Source organism: Parambassis ranga, chromosome 14 (genome assembly GCF_900634625.1).
Source record: "Parambassis ranga chromosome 14, fParRan2.1, whole genome shotgun sequence".
In the NCBI taxonomy this organism is placed as follows: domain Eukaryota; kingdom Metazoa; phylum Chordata; class Actinopteri; family Ambassidae; genus Parambassis; species Parambassis ranga.
Genome location: NC_041034.1, coordinates 18,436,440 through 18,453,953, shown reverse-complemented (window position 1 = coordinate 18,453,953; position 17,514 = coordinate 18,436,440). Strand labels below are relative to the sequence as shown.

Below are 17,514 nucleotides of genomic sequence, written 5' to 3'. Positions count from 1 at the left end.
TGCTGCCCCTGTTGCCTAGCAACCTGCTGTTGGCATTAATATTTAAACGTTTTACTCTTCGGCTGTGCAGGTTCACTCTGTACAGCCTGATGTACTATACTGACACTTAACTGTTGGAAGATAAACTAGTCCCAAGACACCAGCTGATCATGATGTTTTAAAGCTGTCTCTCTCAAACTGAGAACATCAGTCCACTGTGTGAGCTGGAAAAACTGGCTGCACTGTGATGCTGTCAGGGTGGACTTTGATTTATATCTGACTGTGACCTTCATTAAGAACACTCTGCTTCTGCCACACAGTAATCAGCCTATAGGTTGATTACTGTGTGGCAGGAGCAGATGAGTTATACAGCTGTTGTTACAGTCCTGAAGGTAATAACTTTAGCTACACGTCTGTTTTAGGTAGATAAAGCTTAAAAGCCTGAATCCTACCTCCTCCAGAGATCTCAGACTTTCCATTATCACAGTGACAGCAGCAGAGAATGTTACTGTATGAAAGTTTTCACGTGCAGTTTCCACAGACACACTACAGATTATGACAACATGGCCTTTCTCTTGTCCTTTATTTCTCTGTGTGTGCATGTGTGCCAGTTCGCATGCATTAGTGTGTGTGTGCTTGTACAGTACACGTATGTGAGCCAACTCAACCATGACAGTGTTAAAACCACATTTGGAAGAAGGAAAGAATCACAAGCACGACATCTAGAGTCTCTACAGAGATGCACAACAGGTTCCGGTGAGACAACATGACACAAATCAGAGACACTGGTTTGATTTTAGAAGCATGGGTCACACTGTGGTGACAGCATGGGGTCAGTTTAGGCTGCTGTCAACAGACCTACAGTGGAGCAAACATCTGGTGGATGAAATTATAACCAGGGGTGAAGCCAAGCTTCCTGTCCTCCTTATGGTGAGACGATCAGTGTTTGACTTATTAATGTCTGCCGTATATTACAGAGTGTGACTGAAGCTACGCTGTGCAGTGTCACTGAAGTAAAAAACTCAAATAGCAAAATACAGGAAAGATCAAAATACAGACACATAGATAATGTATCATTTTGGAAAGTTTTTCATTACACATAAAGATCCTGTTCACCCCCCCACCACCCCCACCCTTTTCAGTTCATGACGGTGCAGTTTGATTGACATGCAAGACCAGGCCCCCACATCAGGTCGCGGAGACGGCGCCCCGATCTACAACTTCACATCCTGCTTCTTTTTCTGGTACTTCCTGAACTGCGACTGGATGGCCACAGCCGCCTTCTCCGTCTCCGGGTTGTCCATGTCGATGTCGAAGTCCTCGGGCAGGTTGCTCTTCTTTTCATCTGGAGGAGACAGCAGAGCGGGGGGGGGGGGGACAGATGTGTCTCAGAAGCTCAGGATTCCTCAGACATCTGTGAACTTTATTGAGTGAATGTTTTAATTATGAGCTTCAGAGTCGGTGATGTTAAGCACATGCACAGAAAAACACAATCAGAACACATCGGTTCTGTCCACTGAGCTACTTTTTTATAATCATATGCAAACTATGACTCCATAAACCACAGGAGTTCCCCATGCTCTAAATGATGTTTTAATAAGTGATAATTACATTTGAATCCCTAGGAGCTGACATCAATTCACCTAAAATATTTCTCTGCTCTATCATTTAATGACACCCATTCATAGTCTGCTACTTATTACTATTATATATAGAGTTCCACCTTCCCATAAACTGTTCCTTACAGTGTCCACAAGGGGCGACAATGATCCCAGCCAGGTAAAACAAGGTAAAACAAGCTTGTTATCACTTACAGATTCTACTCAGACCAGGTGCATACAGGTCACACACGCAGCTCAGCGTACATAAACATGGAAACACTTTTATATATTGTCAGAGAATGGCAGAGAGGAGTGTAGTTAGCATTGCACGCTGCCATCATCCATGAAAGCAACTATGTTGCATGTATCTCACTCATCGTTGTTAAATGTCAGAGAGATATTAGGATTTAGAGAGAGAGGGGGAGAGAGGTTAGGATTTATTTCATAAACACAGATTTATGGGCAGTTATGTTAATTATAACCTCATTTTCCATTGTTGGGCAAACGGAGGAGAAGCTCTAAAAACCTCCAGCCTGTCCTCTGCGCTAACGCTTCAGTCAGAAGACATGCAAGGTAAACAAGGTGTTCTGGTGTAGAGCTAACACAGTGACCTCCTTCATGTCGGGCGTAAATGTCACTACAGGTGCCTGGCATTCAGTTAAAGGACAGTACAGAAGCCCACCTCTCGACACTGAAAGCTAACGAGGAGCAGATCCTCACAGTCCAATGGAGAGGACGTCAGTTATTTATGAAGGGGACACAGAGACAAACGCTGCTAATTTAAAAGGACACTTCATGTCCAGATCAAATATTCATGTTTTTTGTGGCCTGCAGTGCCTTGGAAAAAAAGGCAGAAAATCTCTACAGCTGATATCTTCAGACTGTTGCACTGAATACTTGATTTTTGGAGTGAACTGCCCCTTTAAAAATACGTCACACTGACAAACCCACACCAAATGTGTCCAACAGAGGTCAGTGGTGACTCAGGATGTGTTCTAACAAGTGAAAAAAGGATTTGGTTCTACTGCCATAAAACACTTCATAACTTACTAATACAGAGAGGGGAGTTGTTTGTTCAGGCATCACAGTCGTCATGCGGGACCGTGCTCTGTGCAGGACCGTGCTGGCTCGCTGCGGTGTGCTGAAGGAGTGCGCTCTAGCATAAAAGATGATTTTTCCAAATAGCTACTTACGTTTAGATGGGACCTTTTGTTGACCTTGAAGCCCTCGGATGACAATGAAAACAAATTCATATTTCATGATTGCAGAAGCAACACACAAACCTCCCTGTGTGTGAGTGTGTATGTGTGTGTGTGTATGTGTGTGTGTGTGTGCGCACCCTTCTCTCTCACACACACTCACACACACCTGCTCCACAGGGTTGATGCCCTTTACACCACAGAGGGACATCACACTTTAAGTGGTGTGTTGTGCTGCAGCACGAATGAATCACAGTGCTACAACAGATGATGGGATTATTTCCATACCAGCTTCCAGAAAGGTCACATTCAAATTGGTTCCTGTGAGATTTAAGGCGCCCTAAGAGTATATGGACAATGATGGATGAAGGCACGCTCACACCAGTGCTGAGCAACGAGACCACAGAAAGGTGACCCGCGAAGCAGCGACTGTCAAAATATAAAACCTGCAGTGTGTTCCCTCAGACCGTGAGCTGCTGCGGTCTGAAAGGGTTACTCATTGATTTTCATGTAGACATGATGCCCTTCCAGTCAATCCCAGCACGAAAATCCTATTCAGGATCACCTGGATCTTGACAAAGCTCAGCGTGTAGATATCTGGGAGGGATGCACAGTATGCAAACCTGCATCCTGTGTCCAAATGTAAGAAAGTGTAACCTTTACACACAGAGAAATATGCATATGCAACACACACACAGGAAGGAAAACATGAAATAGTTCAGGTCCTCTACAGGGACCACTCTGTATCCATGTGGTCTGCATAACACAGAGCCTGTGTAACATAGTATCTATACAAACACACACACACCGTGCTGAAACAATCTTCCCATGCACCTGTATATTAGATGATGATACATAATCATTTACTGTCATAAAGACAAAGTAGTGCAGAGTTCAGTATGGTGCAGCTGTTTCTTTTTGATGTTATGATAATGTTATGAGCGCTGATCGTGTAGAGTGAATTCAGTAACTCTTTTTACTACTAGGAAAGAGGAGAAGAAATGGGCAAATAAATGCAATTCACACCTCTATCAAATTCAATTAAGTTTCCTAAAATCCCTTCCCGACCGCTGCTGCTGGGATGTTTCCCTGTGGACCGAGCCTGAGCAGCAACACACTTCGTCATCCCAGAAGTTGGGACAGAAATCCATTTGAACAGGGGGTCTTTACGGTGTTATCAGCAGCCCCAGAGACAGAAGTGAGGTGACACGTGGTCTCCAGGTGCAGAGGGAGAGCTTAATGTGCTGAATATGGCTTCAGAGCCGTTTAGCAGTGAATGGGCTGCTATTAACCTTCTGCATCCATTGTGTGAGGAGAAGGTTGACTCGAAGAAGCGCTGCGCTCTCACCAATTCCTCTGTGTATCGTTTCATATGAAACCTAATTTAGTCAACGTGCAGCCAAGGTTCATGCTCTCTGCTTGGAGCCAGCAGAAAGACACAGTGCTGAATATATGCTGTTCATGAGAAACTTTTTTTTTTTTAAAACCACACATCTGTTAATCCTGCATGCAGGAGAGGAAAGGTCAGACCCGCCGTCATTCCTCTCACCTGAGCTCAGGTCATGAAAAGACATTCAGTGGTGTGAGCTCCATTACAAACAGGCTTTTGTTCTGTAATTTTGCCAGAATGGCAGCTCTGCATTTACCACTTATGAATTTCAAATGATCCTGTCAAGCACTGTGAGCATAATTTTTTACTCCAGGGATTTGAATTATATTATTAACAACAATGCCATGGCCCACTTTACAAACTTAGTGTTCCTGTGAATTGCTAGCATGGCAGATTGAGCTGGTGTGTTTCTGTTATGCTGTAAAAGCAGAAAAAAAGTCTGCAGTATACATGGAAATCTACTGTGGAACGCACTAACTCTGGTACACAAGGCTCCTTAATCTGTGTTATTGGTTTGTAATTTACAGGATTGTAAAATGTGTGCTGTTATTTTCAGCAGAGCAGAGGTCCAGTTCACCTCCAGTCATATTCACTGACCTCCAACATTTGGTGAGTTTATATATTTCATTTTTATTCCTCTGACACCTTATTTCTGGATATTATTTCAAAAACATGACTGTAGAAGTGTCAGGTTTAATCTCAGGAGCTGATACACGCGTAGCCCAAATTTCAGGGCAAAAGTAATTGGACACTGTTCACCAACAGCTGTGTGTGTCACTTTAACTTACAATAGTAATAGAAGCATTAAATAAAAAAATCCTCCTCTGTCACCATGATGGAAAGCACCTCCTCACCTGCTTTGGCTGCCAGTGGGACTGACACACTGGTTCGTATTGAGGAGGAATTGATGGCAGTCAGCTGAAGACTAGAGACTGACAACCAGTAAGAGCCCGAGGCAGTGAAGGCCTGTGAGAGAGAGTCTGCTCGGGCTGAAAACTCGAACTTCGGGGGTGAGTTAAAGAACTGTGTGCTGCAAGATGGCCCATAGTCCAGCTCCATTATGCTACTTTATATTTGTACTCAAATATTAACAGCTGTTTGCTGGATATGCAGTAATGTGGATGAAAACACTTCAACATATATAAGATATAAAGACACTAAGTACATCTTCTGAAATATAATCCATTTTTTGTTACTAGCTCTAAGATGTGAGCTGCTGTATGGCATCGTGCTGTGATTGACATGCATCAATATCCTGCACCTTCCTGGTGGATGGTTGTTCTTTCAGATGATGTTAGACATACCTTGGCCAGCAGATGGTTTGTTCCCAGCCATTGCTGCAGATGCCTGTCTCTGCAAAGAGAGAAAAGAAAATGAAGATCAAGCAAAACAGACTGAAGGCATGTTACATACTTTCTACTCTGCTGTGTGTGAGCACAGGCAGGAGGAGATATGTTGATCTATAATCCATGTTTCTGCAGCAGAGGCGCGCTCTGGCAGCTCCCGCCTGACAGCCTGCTGCTGTTCTGCAACATTACAAGATGCACGCAGCTCCCAGAGTAAGACAGCTTCACTACAGGCTGTGAGAGGAGAGGCTTCCATTTGTTTGCTGTGCTGAGAGATCATTTGGCATCACAGAGGGCTTCAGTTATCAATACAGCCACTGTACCATCTACCATCAGCCCTCCATCCCGCTCATCTCAGCCTGAATTATTAATCATGTTCTTTCAAAAGATTTCAAATGCCAATGCACATTTTGATGTGTGTGACTAAAATGGGAGACAAAAAGCAGAGACATAAAGCAGACATCTTCCTGGCCGTGTCCCTGCTGCCATCACCAGAGCCGCTGAAAGACACTCTTGTTTGGCATGGCAGCCATTTATTTCTCTGTTTACACACGCTAATCAAAGTGAGTCCAAGCCGCTGGGATTCCCGGCACCACGCTGACTCTCATCTGATTCTTACACCTCCACCCCAGGGGTTGGGACAGGGACAGCTAGCAAGCAGACGTCCGAGATTGTGAGTGTTGGTCCAGGATGACAATTAAGACACATACAGCGGAAATGGAATCAGATCCACTGCAGGTCACATGTTTAAGAGGTGTTCCCATCTTTTCCATGCTTTTAGTCATCCCTCTCACACTCCACAGCCTATGAGAGGAGCTTATCCAAGTTCAAAGAGTTAGATTTCTCTCACATCAGGTCACATTTTAAAATATTCAAACCCATCATGAGAGCGCTGGAAAATCTCCCCGATCACACCAAGAGGAGGCGTAGCTGCTATTTGCGTCTGCAGTTGTGGTGAGGGAGATTATTTTTGTCTCTAACTGTGATTAAAAAATCATATTCTCACACAAACACGGCCTGCTCCTCCATCGTTCTCTCTGCCTGGATACAGTCTGAGCTTACAAAGCAGCCCCAGTCCTAATGTGCAGGGGGGGGGCTCTCCACACATTACCCCATTTTGCCCACACTGCTCCATTTCTTTCCCTGCCCCAATGGTGGTTTCATCTCCCTGATTTCAGCACATTATTTGCTTTACTGTGCCTAATAAATGAGCAGAAAACAGCAAGAAGAAGGGCCTGCATTGCAAATTCATGTGAGGGTTTTCAGGAGGAACGGCTGAATTTCAAATGAGGTGTTTGTTATGGTCCATCTCAGCCTGGCCAAGCTTCATTCCCATCACTTGCACACTTCTAGCAGTTAAAAAGGCTCTGTTGCTGTTTGCCAGCAGCATCTTAACAAAGGACTCAGAAAGTACATGCAACTGATAAAAAATGAAACAGCAGCTGTCACTGTTCATTTATAGAGAAAGTTAATGAGAGTTATAGAAACACATTTACAGTGCGGTCACCATTCCCCCCGTGCCATGAACTCATGTGATGTGGCCAAAGAAATACATGTTCACACATGTTCAGTTTCCAAGGGCTAAAATATGGACCTCGTGTTAGAATTTCTCTTTTATGTAGGAGGGGTTTGATTTAATTACCATTTTGTTATCCTCTGCTTCAGTTTGGTGTATTTGCTTACAGTACAGTAGTTGCAGTGTTTGTGCTGCTGATTTAGTTGTCAACAATCCTCTATGTTCTAATTCCCCCTCATATTGTCTTAACGTGGCAGGTTACTGATGAATATGTCGCCTTCAAACACCCAGTACACATGATGATGCAGGAACATCAGGAACATGGGTAAATCTGGGTCAGTCAGTGATTCAGACTGGTGCATGGAGGCATGAGCTGTCGGCGTAGCACAGAGAACTCCTGTGAGTGTCCACTTTTCATTAACCCTCACACCTGTCGGCTGTGACCTTGACGTGAAGGATCAGGCGTGACACGGGGGCTGGCAGGGGACTAACACTGGCAAAGGAGCAGGTGCCACCCGAGTGTTTGGTTTGTATAATTAGAAAGAGAAGGAAAATGGGTGTTTACGTAGACCTCAGTTAGAAAAAGTTTGTAAAAAAAAAAAGAGCGATTCAAGTGGAAAAGAAGTTTTGAAGGGTAATTTGAAAGATGAGATTTTGTCATAAGCCTCTCAGGCAGGTCACAGTCGCAGAGCTCTGATGACACAGGATTCTTTTTAATCTACATTTGGGAGCAGCCAAATGGGCCCTAAATATTTTTCATCTGGGCTTTGGAGCCGCTGGTATTAACCTGCTGAATACAGACAGGGTTAAAAGATGTGTGATGTAACCGTATGCCAGGACTACTCATGCATTAAAGCTGCATTAGTAGTATTTAATGTAAAAGTTCCTCCCTCTATTGTATGGGTCCAAAAGACAGAGAACGGCTCCCTGCCGCCGAGAGCCCAGATTTCCCACAAATTAATTTGGGAGCGGTGAGGAAATCCTCACAGTGCAGCAGATGTGATGATACAACACTGTCTCCTAAACAGAGGGGAGCTGCTGCTCCGTGCAACAATTACAGTGAGCTGTGCCCACTGGGACACTTCCATAGTACAAGATTCAGCTGGTTTCACTGAGCTAATGCCTATCTGTTAAATGAATGGCTCATTGGATCAGTTCATTCAGTTCATCTGAGAGATTCTTAGTCACACTTGGTTTACTTTGTCCTAACAGTGCATTCATTACATAAATGAATGAACACATTGTTCATAGCTGGGGCCATCATCCCTATGTATTCACGAAGGACTTATTAGATTATCTAACAAGTCAGTTGATATGCCCTAATGGAAGCCATATGTAGATGGGCCATGCAGTTCTGCCTCCATCCATTGTACAGCTGCTGCCATGTTGGAAAAAGATGCTATATTGGAGCCAGAGTGTGTGCTGCAGAGGCCGAGAGCTTCGTTTGGTCTGTCCCATCTAGTAACGTAAAGGAGGTGGAGCTTATGTCTTAAAGTGCAGCCAGCCACTAGAGGGCATACTATATGTTTTGGCCAAGCGGCAACCTTCGGGGCTCAAAGCTGAAGCCCGTGCGGAAGTGTCAAAACTTGTAATTCACGCCACAACTGCTGGGGGCTGGCTCCAAAAGCGAGTAAGTTCCCATAGACTCCCATGTTAAAATGGCCGACTTCACAGCAGAAAAAAACATGTTTACAGCCTGGTACAAATAACCACAGATGATAGGTTCTCTTCTAGTGTCAATTGTACGGGGGGTGAATTTTTTCTCACTCGTTTCAATTGTATTCGGACTTAAAATTACACATAATTATGGGCGTTGCCGCTTGAGTGACAGACAGTTGACGTATCACAGCGTGAGTTTCCTGCTTCCACGATCGCCCGCCCCCCTAAACCCCACTCGTGCTCCCCCTCTTTGTCCATATTTGGAGTTTTGGCGGACGTGACGCTGCCAGCATGGCGGCGGTCATCAACGTCCCGGAACCTCCCACTGAGACTCAAAACGGCTCTTCAGAAACAAACAAGTGACCTCACGGAAGCGCTGTCCATAGTTTTTACTGTCAATGGTTTTGGCCTCACTTTTGGGTCAGAGTGTCCGTATCTCTACAGTCAATGATGGAAGCATGAGAACAGGGGGAGCACCACAGGAGCCGCTGAAGAGGTGAGTATGTTTTGTTTGCCCAGTCATCACCTGGTAATGTTACATCATTAATTCACTTATTTAAGGTTTATAAGATTGTATAAGGATCCCTCCCCTGTGCATTGTTATACCTAAATCTACAGCAATACATCAGTCAATGGCACAACTTATATATATTCAATATCCATGCTTTAAAGCTCAGATTCAGTCCGCACACCCTGCTCTGATTTAGTGCAGCACACATGCTATTATAATGGTTTCATAGTCCAGACTGCAGCAACAACACTCAGACAAATCCCGCTCCATGCCTGCCAAACAGCACTGTGCCTCATTAGGAAGCTGGACAAGTTTCTGATCATGACTCTCGCACACCTTCGGTGCCAACACCACGCTGAGCTAAACTGAACCCTACACGGTGCTGCTGGCTGGTGTTTGAGCAGGGCTTGTGTGCAGTCTGTGCAGAGATGTCGTGCCGTCACACTCCCTGAAGAGGAGCCACCGTGTTTGCTTGCTCCCAGCCCCATATGCTGGAGACAGAGGGAGCTTGACAAATGGATGGCAGTGATGATAATTACGCCGCTAATGATGATGTCCTTCTGTACGGCGTACAGTATGTGCCTCGCTGTCTGCCAGGCTTGACTAGTGATGTACAAAGCTTGATAAATACTAGAGATTATTATTTTGTTCCCTGTTGAGCTGCAGGAACAGATTCCAGAGTGATACAGGACTGTATGTGTGATCCATGACAACACAACACATATTATATTATTGTCTACACTGATCAATGTTACACTTATGTTTTTTATATTTTTTGACTGCTGGACCATGAAAGTTAGTGTCACTGCAGCCCATGTCTAACTTTACAGCACAATCCATCACAGCCTCATACTGCTGAAAATAAATGTTACATTTTACTTTAACCCCCCCCCCTTGCTAAATGAGATATTGGCACAGCATGTGTCCTGGTCTATAGTTTAGTTGTATTTTTGTCTTTCTTTTCTGGTATGAACTATTTGATGGTGCAGAATATATCAGCATTAATGATGATACCAGCAGCAGGATTTCAGCAGAAACTCAAACATATACTACAGTCTCTAAAGAATTGTTGTTCGCGGCCTGCTTTGCTGTGTGGCGCTCACACCGCATGTTCTCCCATACTAATTGCATAAACCCCTGGTTGGTGTGGACATGGAGGAGACTGGTAAAATAAATAAATTACCTTGCCAGTGTGTGTGTGTGTGTGTGTGTGTGTGTGTGTGGTGAGGGGGCTATTTTTGGTTCTTATGGCAGCGTGGGCACCCCAGAGAGAGACTCCATGCTGCACTCAGGATCTATTAACAATTTAGCGAAGAGACTACAAAACTAGGTCAGAGACAGCTCATCCCAGCACCATTACAACTGTGTAGCAGCTTCCACACCACCAGACACACTTTGTGATCGACTGAATAAGCAGCAGCGATGGACAATACTCACGTAGAGCTGTGAGAGCGTGTGCTTACTGTCATTTACTGTAGAGAATGTCACAGCTGTTGATCTAAGACAGCTGTTGATCTTTTGTCTTTATGGTTTTTAAAGGACCAGACAAGCCTAGGAGCTCACAAAAGGAGAATTTCATTGCTCAGTGTAACCTTTGCTGTGCATATGATAATGATATGATAAACTTCTTGAATCTTGAATTAGCATGTAAGCATGCACCACCGCGCCGCCCTTGTTTTAAGTTAAAACCAGCTATTACATAATAATGACTTTGGTGTATTTCCTGAGTCAAATGCGCTGAATCTGTGTGCAGGAAACCATCGAAATCACAGTAAATCAGCTGTCAAAATGTAGTCGCACGCTCCAGCACTGCTCTGTAAATCTGCCTCCTGACCAGTTGCCAGAATAAAAAGATGAGACTCAAAGGACAGTGGAGTACTGAACTTTTTAAATGCATGAGAATTACACAAATATTTGTCAATTCTGTGCCCACAACACTCCGTAGTAAGATTATTTATGAAGACAGAAATTGTCTCTATTGACTGAACCGACAATATTTTTCACTCCTTTCTGGGCACATGTTAATCAGGCCCAGCTTCAATGTGGTCTGTTTATTTAAAACATCACTGCTTGATGTCTTGTGTTGTTTTGTATCCTGTCCCCTACTGGAAAACATCTTTCTCACATAAACATGCACAAAAAGCATCACTGTATTATAAGTAAGGAGCAGTCTGCTAGCAGCACAGCACAGTTGTTTTCCCCAAAAAACATTAGCATGCATTAGGCTGAGTGCAGCCCCCCCAGCAGCATTCATCAAACTCTACTCAACATGCCTCTCTCTCTTTAGATATGTTGAGGGCGTAATTAAAAATGAAATAAGATCATTACCTGCAGAGTCAAACATGATCAGATTGATGTTATTACATTAGCCTGTAACTCATATAACTGCCAAACATTCTGTGCAGACCAACATAAATGTTACATTTTACGGTGAACTGTCCCTTTAACTGATTTTTTATATTTCTAAGGTACACTGCAGACTGAGTGGGGTGCTGGTCTCGGGTGTATTACAGTATGTGCCGGCAGAATGTGAATGTTCTCCCTGTGTGAGATTATGTGCCATGTCCCCTGAGAAATGATGTGTGACATTTTAAGAGCCTTGGGGGTAAGGTTCTCTGCAAAAGCTGATAATTCTACTATAGCTCTGATGATGTCTTGGCACTTTAAGTGTAATCTGCTCTATTTTCTCCCATGTTGACCATTCACATCTCTGATGTTTGTTATTTTCTATCCGCAGAGCCTTGCAGAAACCAGGATTACCCCCCCAAGCTGCAGGGTTACAGCCAGCGAAGCCTGCTGACAGTTTAGATGGATTACAGATTATTTCAGTGTAATCTCTGTTCATTGTTTAAAGCAGGATTAAGGTCAGCGAACACGCCTCACAACAAATCCCGTAGTATTGCAGATTAAAATGTGTTAATGTTTAAGGTCAAGAAGTGAGTAAAGCGTCACGTCTGAGGTGAACTTTGATTTGTTCATGAATTACAGAAGCTTTTTTTCCCAATCACCACTTAGGTCCAGATCTAAATCACTCTGTCCGTCAGCAAAAAAGGAGTTTTAAGGAAAATCCATCCCTGACCACTTTTCCCCACTCAGCTTGCGGTCTTTTTTTCACATTGATCAGCAACTTTTAACACTCTTATCTCATTAATTTAATAAAAAGGGCTTGAGTCCACTTTGGATGATGAAACAAATGGCTTTGGCAAGTAGCCACCCATAGCCGCCACTCTCAGTGTAATTAAAGTATGGGGTAGGTGTACACACAGACCACTTAAATGTTGATGCACTGATTGAGGGGCTGCTCGTCTGTAAAAACAGGATGTCCCCTTTTTAATATTTCCTATGGCCATCTTTCAATAATTACATTTTCTGACACATTTTAAACTGATGACTAAAGAAATGCCATTTAATTATTCACACACACACACACACACCCTCCTCTCCAACTTCAACATACTGAAAATGATTTATCACCACAAAGATCACTTTGCATTCAGAACGCCAGTCAAAATCTAATGTCAAGCAGCACTTAAGCAAAGCGCGCCGCAATTAACCTGCAGCAGAATTACAGAGGCATTACAAGAAAACATGTCCCCCTTCTGACTGCAGACTCATGTGCATTAGCTTCAGCAGCTGGAGTCGTCCACTTAAAGCTGTTAAGGAATACATCTTACAGCAAATTGATTCTGTGTTGTTAATATGAGGGTATTTGGAAAGCTGTCAACTGTCTATGGAGTTTCCTGTATGAAGAGAAAGTATTAGCAGTTAGTGCTCTAAGGCAAAATGTGTCACATACAGCTGCATGGCTTCACACTGTACTGCTGAAAATAGCAGTTTGTGTGATAGATGTTAATGGACACCAGTTTACTAAACCAAAGTAGTTTTTGTGTTTACACCTAACCAAGGAGCGGCCGCAATGAAAACAGCAGGACAAAGTGAAAATCAGAACTTAAGTGCAAAAAGAAAATAAATAAATAATGGCTCTTAATGTGAAAGGACTCTGGATAACCTCACAGAAAAAAGTACTCCCTGGCCAAAAGGGGCACAGCATTATAAATCCCATATGTGACAAATGAGAGAAATGGTTAATCAAGCCAAACAACAGTCATCCTCTGTCTGTCTACACTTCATCGCCCCCTTGCTCTCACCGGGCTCAGTGCAGCTGCTGTGAAAGTGCTAAAGTGCTTCCTTAGTTGTCACAGTGCTTACCATCACGTGACAAGTGAGATGTAGCTCAGATGCTTCTTGAGATAAGTGATAGACATCACAGCACCTTTGCAGATCTCAGCCCTGTTATGTTGACTGATAGAAATGATGACCACACTCACACATGTAAGAAGTGTACTCTGATTACTACTGAACTGGTGGGTTCGGGTAAAGACTTCCTGCTCACTCGGTGTCAGTAATGTCCTCACTGATATCTGAAGTACCCACTAATATGCTGTGCAGCCACCGTGATGACAGCCATCCTGTTTGCACCTTTGCCTCCTGAGCCACCAGCCTGCTGAGTGTCGTAGGTTCATCTCCAGGAAAAATCATTATCTTTAAGCTGAAAATCTGAAATGTGACACTGACACATGGGGTCAACAGCTGGCTGAGGCTTCTTCACCTCATTAGAGGTTTGTTGAACTATACCTGAGGCTTAAAGAGAAGAGGGATACGTGTCCAGATCATTGTGTGAGCCTAAGTACACAACAACAAGCAACTAGGTCACACGAAGTCAGGCTCCGGCTGATGAGAGACTGAAATATTTGGACTTAAAACAACTTAGATACTGCTGCAGGACTGTGATTGGCTGGAAAAACTGTTCATCGCTATGGTGACAGGCTGCATATTTACTACAGGAGGCTGCCTGATGTTTGTATTGATTCACATTGACAGATATTGATTTGTAAATTCTTACCAATCCTAGCAGCCAAGATGTTAGGTGGTGTGTGTGAGTGCTCTCTGGCTGTTGTTCAGATGAATTGTAGTTACAGTATGTTTACAGAAATGCTTATCAATAATGTTCCGTCTGAGATGAAATGATCGAGAGCCTCAGTGACTGCTCTGTAATGAACCCAGCTCTCCCTGTCTTGTCTGTCCCAAACTGGACATGTGCTGCTGGTGAGAATGTTAATTATCCTGATGAGATTGAAAACTTTGTGGAGGCCTGAGCAGAATGAGGGTTAAAAAAAAAAAAGAAGAGAAGCAGAGTGCGGAGCCTGCCATTGATTTTTATTTAATTATTCATTCAGAGCAACAGACTCCAGCTCTTTATAGACACATGAATCCATCACTGACACGAGATGCAGCTGGATTTTCCTCTGCGTTATGTCTTATTTATCAGACTGTGTAAGCAGAGGGTAAGGGACAACAGTATGGCTGTAATGTGTGTAAACAAAAACCATCACAGGTCTGCAGTGACAGCTGGTGACAGTTTATGTGTTGTGAGAGCACTGATCAAGAGGTAATACCCCATCCTGGAACAATTACCACAGCAATCAATTTCACTCTGCCTCACTACAGTCTGCTAATGCAGAGGCAGATTAAAAGCAGGCTTACTCTACGTCTTATATACTTTAGTCAGCCCCGGTCCTTGGGGGTGAACCCACTCGTGATAAGGTCTTATTGGAGCCTCTGCTCCCCCCGTGCACACTGTAAGAATGTTTTATTTCTCCCGCTTAGCAGGCAGCCTTGAATAATTCAGTGACTATAGGATGTGCTCTTTGCCAGTGAAGCTTCTGTCTTCTAATCTGGGCTCTGACATAATCCGAGACTCATTATCACTCTTAAATTGTGATGGTGAAATGATTGTTTTAGTTCCTGCTGGGCCGTGTTCACCTGTCTCACAGGACAGCCCCCCCCCCCCCCCCCACACACACACACACACACACACACTGGTCTGGCTGTCATTTGAAGTTTGGGAATCACTCTGATCTGTAGCCCATTATCACCCCCTCAGAATAGGTCTGTGGGCACTCTGCAGATGAACAGCAGTCATGGAAACAGATGCTCATGCTGCACCTGTCAGGTTAGATTTATTAGATTAGAGTCCATGCATTGATGAAAATATATAATTATTAGTAGTTCTTACTGACACCTGCAGGCAGGCGGTTGTAGAAATGTGAACAAAATTTAAACAATAAGGTGTAAATGCAAACCCGTGTTTCTCTCCAATTGTGTAGTCATACAAATTCCATTCCACGGCTCTGTAACAGCGCAAACTATCGACGAGTAAGCTGGTCTGACTTCAAAGCGCAACAAAGGATGCTCTCATCCATGTTGGACCTGCGCGTCAAGCGCCTTCCTTCTCGGCTGCTCTCTTAACTTTACTGTTAAATGCATAAAATAGGAGTGATTTTTGAAATCAGAAAGGCAGTTTGAAGCGCACCTACCTCACTCATGGCTGCGCTGTGAGTCTCTTCGTGGATCCCTGTGGTCTTGCTATGCGCACCGGCCAACTGACTGAAGGTACACAGTCCTCTCCAAGCTCCGCTCCGCGCGCGCACGGGCTGCTTTTATAGCGCGGGCGGGCAGCCCCGCTCTCCTCAGCACATTTCCATGAAGCCAATGGGCATGGGTCTCCTCGGCTCTGGCTCCACGCTGAGGACCAGCCTTCTTTATTTTTAATCATCATGCAGCGCGCTTCTGCCATGTTTCTGCTAAAGCCTGACGGATGAGGGAACTATATGCAGTGAAAGTATTAAGCATGTTTGACACTGATCAACAGAAACACAATGCAGCTGGCTGGATTCACTCCACACATATTTGTAATATTTTAGTCATTTCAATATTAGACTGCAATACTTTGACACTATAGTGTGGATGTCAGATTGGTTGTGGAGGAGCAGAGTTAGGTTTGCTTGTTATAATAGAAGATGGTTGTGGAGCCAAACATAGCACATCAGCTCACAGCACACCCAGCGTGGAGTTTCATGTGTTTACTTATTACCCAGCAGTGTTTCTGGAGGTGATGATGAAGCCTGATGGTACAGTAGCAGTGAGTGCCTTGCAGCAGTAGAAATTAGATGACTTGTTATTACATAAAATAATACAGTACGACATATCTGGAAGGAGGATGGAGGAGTGTAAAGTGCAGGAGCAGATTTTCTAATGATGGTCAGCACAAGAAAGGAAATCAGTCCAGAGTTTCACATCTCTCAATGTCATCAGGACATGAGCTTACAGAGTAGAAAAAAAGGAATGATTACATTTAAAGGTTGTAATGTCCAAACTCCAGCAAATCCTGAAGACCAAATAAATACATATATATGTATATGTTACAGCCCCTGAGGTTCCAAATGCCCCAGCAGCCATCTTTCCTCCCTCGTCACCTCACCTTCACCTTGGCCTCTTGTCTGCCTGTGATAACGCTTGATTGTCTCGACATTACCATGTGAAGCGGCAGCTTCTCTTTCTGTCCTCTTCGTGTCTTCCGCTGATGTTGAGCTGGCTGATTATATGGTGCTGCTGACTATTTACTGGAAGCAAATAAATGTTTTTTTTGGTTTAACTTGAAGATACTACTTTTCATGTTGACATAAAAACCATGTGGAGGCTGCACACATGATCATTTTTATTATTATTATCAGCAAATCCAATTAAAGTGCCTCTCCAGGGGGACGGTGTGCACATCGGGGGATAGAAACGCTGAATAAACTGTAGTGGCCACATTCATCACAATGAGAGAATGTGTCACCCAGCTACAGTACCACTCTTTTTGTTTGTAATGGTTTCTGACCGCAGTGGAGTTGTAAAGCACAGAGGAGAGAAGCTGTAGCAGTGTTTATCATCTAAGAGCTGTAGCACTTGTTTTATCTTTGCACAATGCAGTTACACCAAATAGTTTTATTGATTTAGTGAGGGATACCCACACAGTATTTTTCCATGTGTGTGTTTGTGTCATTAATCAGGCTGATTTTGCTGTACTCTAAATCAGTCATGTTTTAATCAAAGACCTGAGCTGCTTGGAGATCCACCAGATTCAGAGTCCCCCAGGATTCATGGTGGGAGACTAATTGATCTGCACTCACTCTGAGCATTGATTTATTTGGACTGTCTACAGACATCGACTTTCATCTGCTATTTGAATTAAAGTACTGAGCAGGGCCCAGGGAGAGTGTACTTATAGCTCACATCATTATAACAGAATCATTATACCATTTTCTGTTTGTTTTTACATGATTCATGTGTTAACATTAATCTGCACCGTTTTGAGTTTATAGTGAAGGATGTGGAGCTCCATCTGCTATACTCAGTTCCCACTGCTAAAAAAAAGTCATTTTTTGTCACATTGTTATGATGTTAAGTCTTTGAAATCATTCCTGGACT

At 43.6% G+C, this 17,514-nt stretch overlaps 1 protein-coding gene across 2 annotated transcripts; it reads right to left on the bottom strand.

The window, feature by feature from the left end:
* Positions 1–550: 550 nt before the first annotated feature.
* Positions 551–15,664, bottom strand: pcp4a (Purkinje cell protein 4a). 2 transcript variants are annotated; one of them, XM_028421857.1, is made up of 4 exons: positions 15,579–15,664; positions 5,474–5,522; positions 2,774–2,806; positions 551–1,324 (listed from the first exon to the last, which is right to left on the bottom strand). In XM_028421857.1, the coding sequence occupies exons 1-4, from the start codon at positions 15,585–15,587 to the stop codon at positions 1,194–1,196; spliced, it is 222 nt and encodes a 73-aa protein (XP_028277658.1). In that variant the 5' UTR covers positions 15,588–15,664; the 3' UTR covers positions 551–1,193. The 2 variants fall into 2 exon arrangements, with proteins under 2 accessions (XP_028277658.1, XP_028277659.1); XM_028421858.1 differs by lacking the exon at positions 2,774–2,806 and having other exon boundaries at positions 15,579–15,662.
* Positions 15,665–17,514: the final 1,850 nt, after the last annotated feature.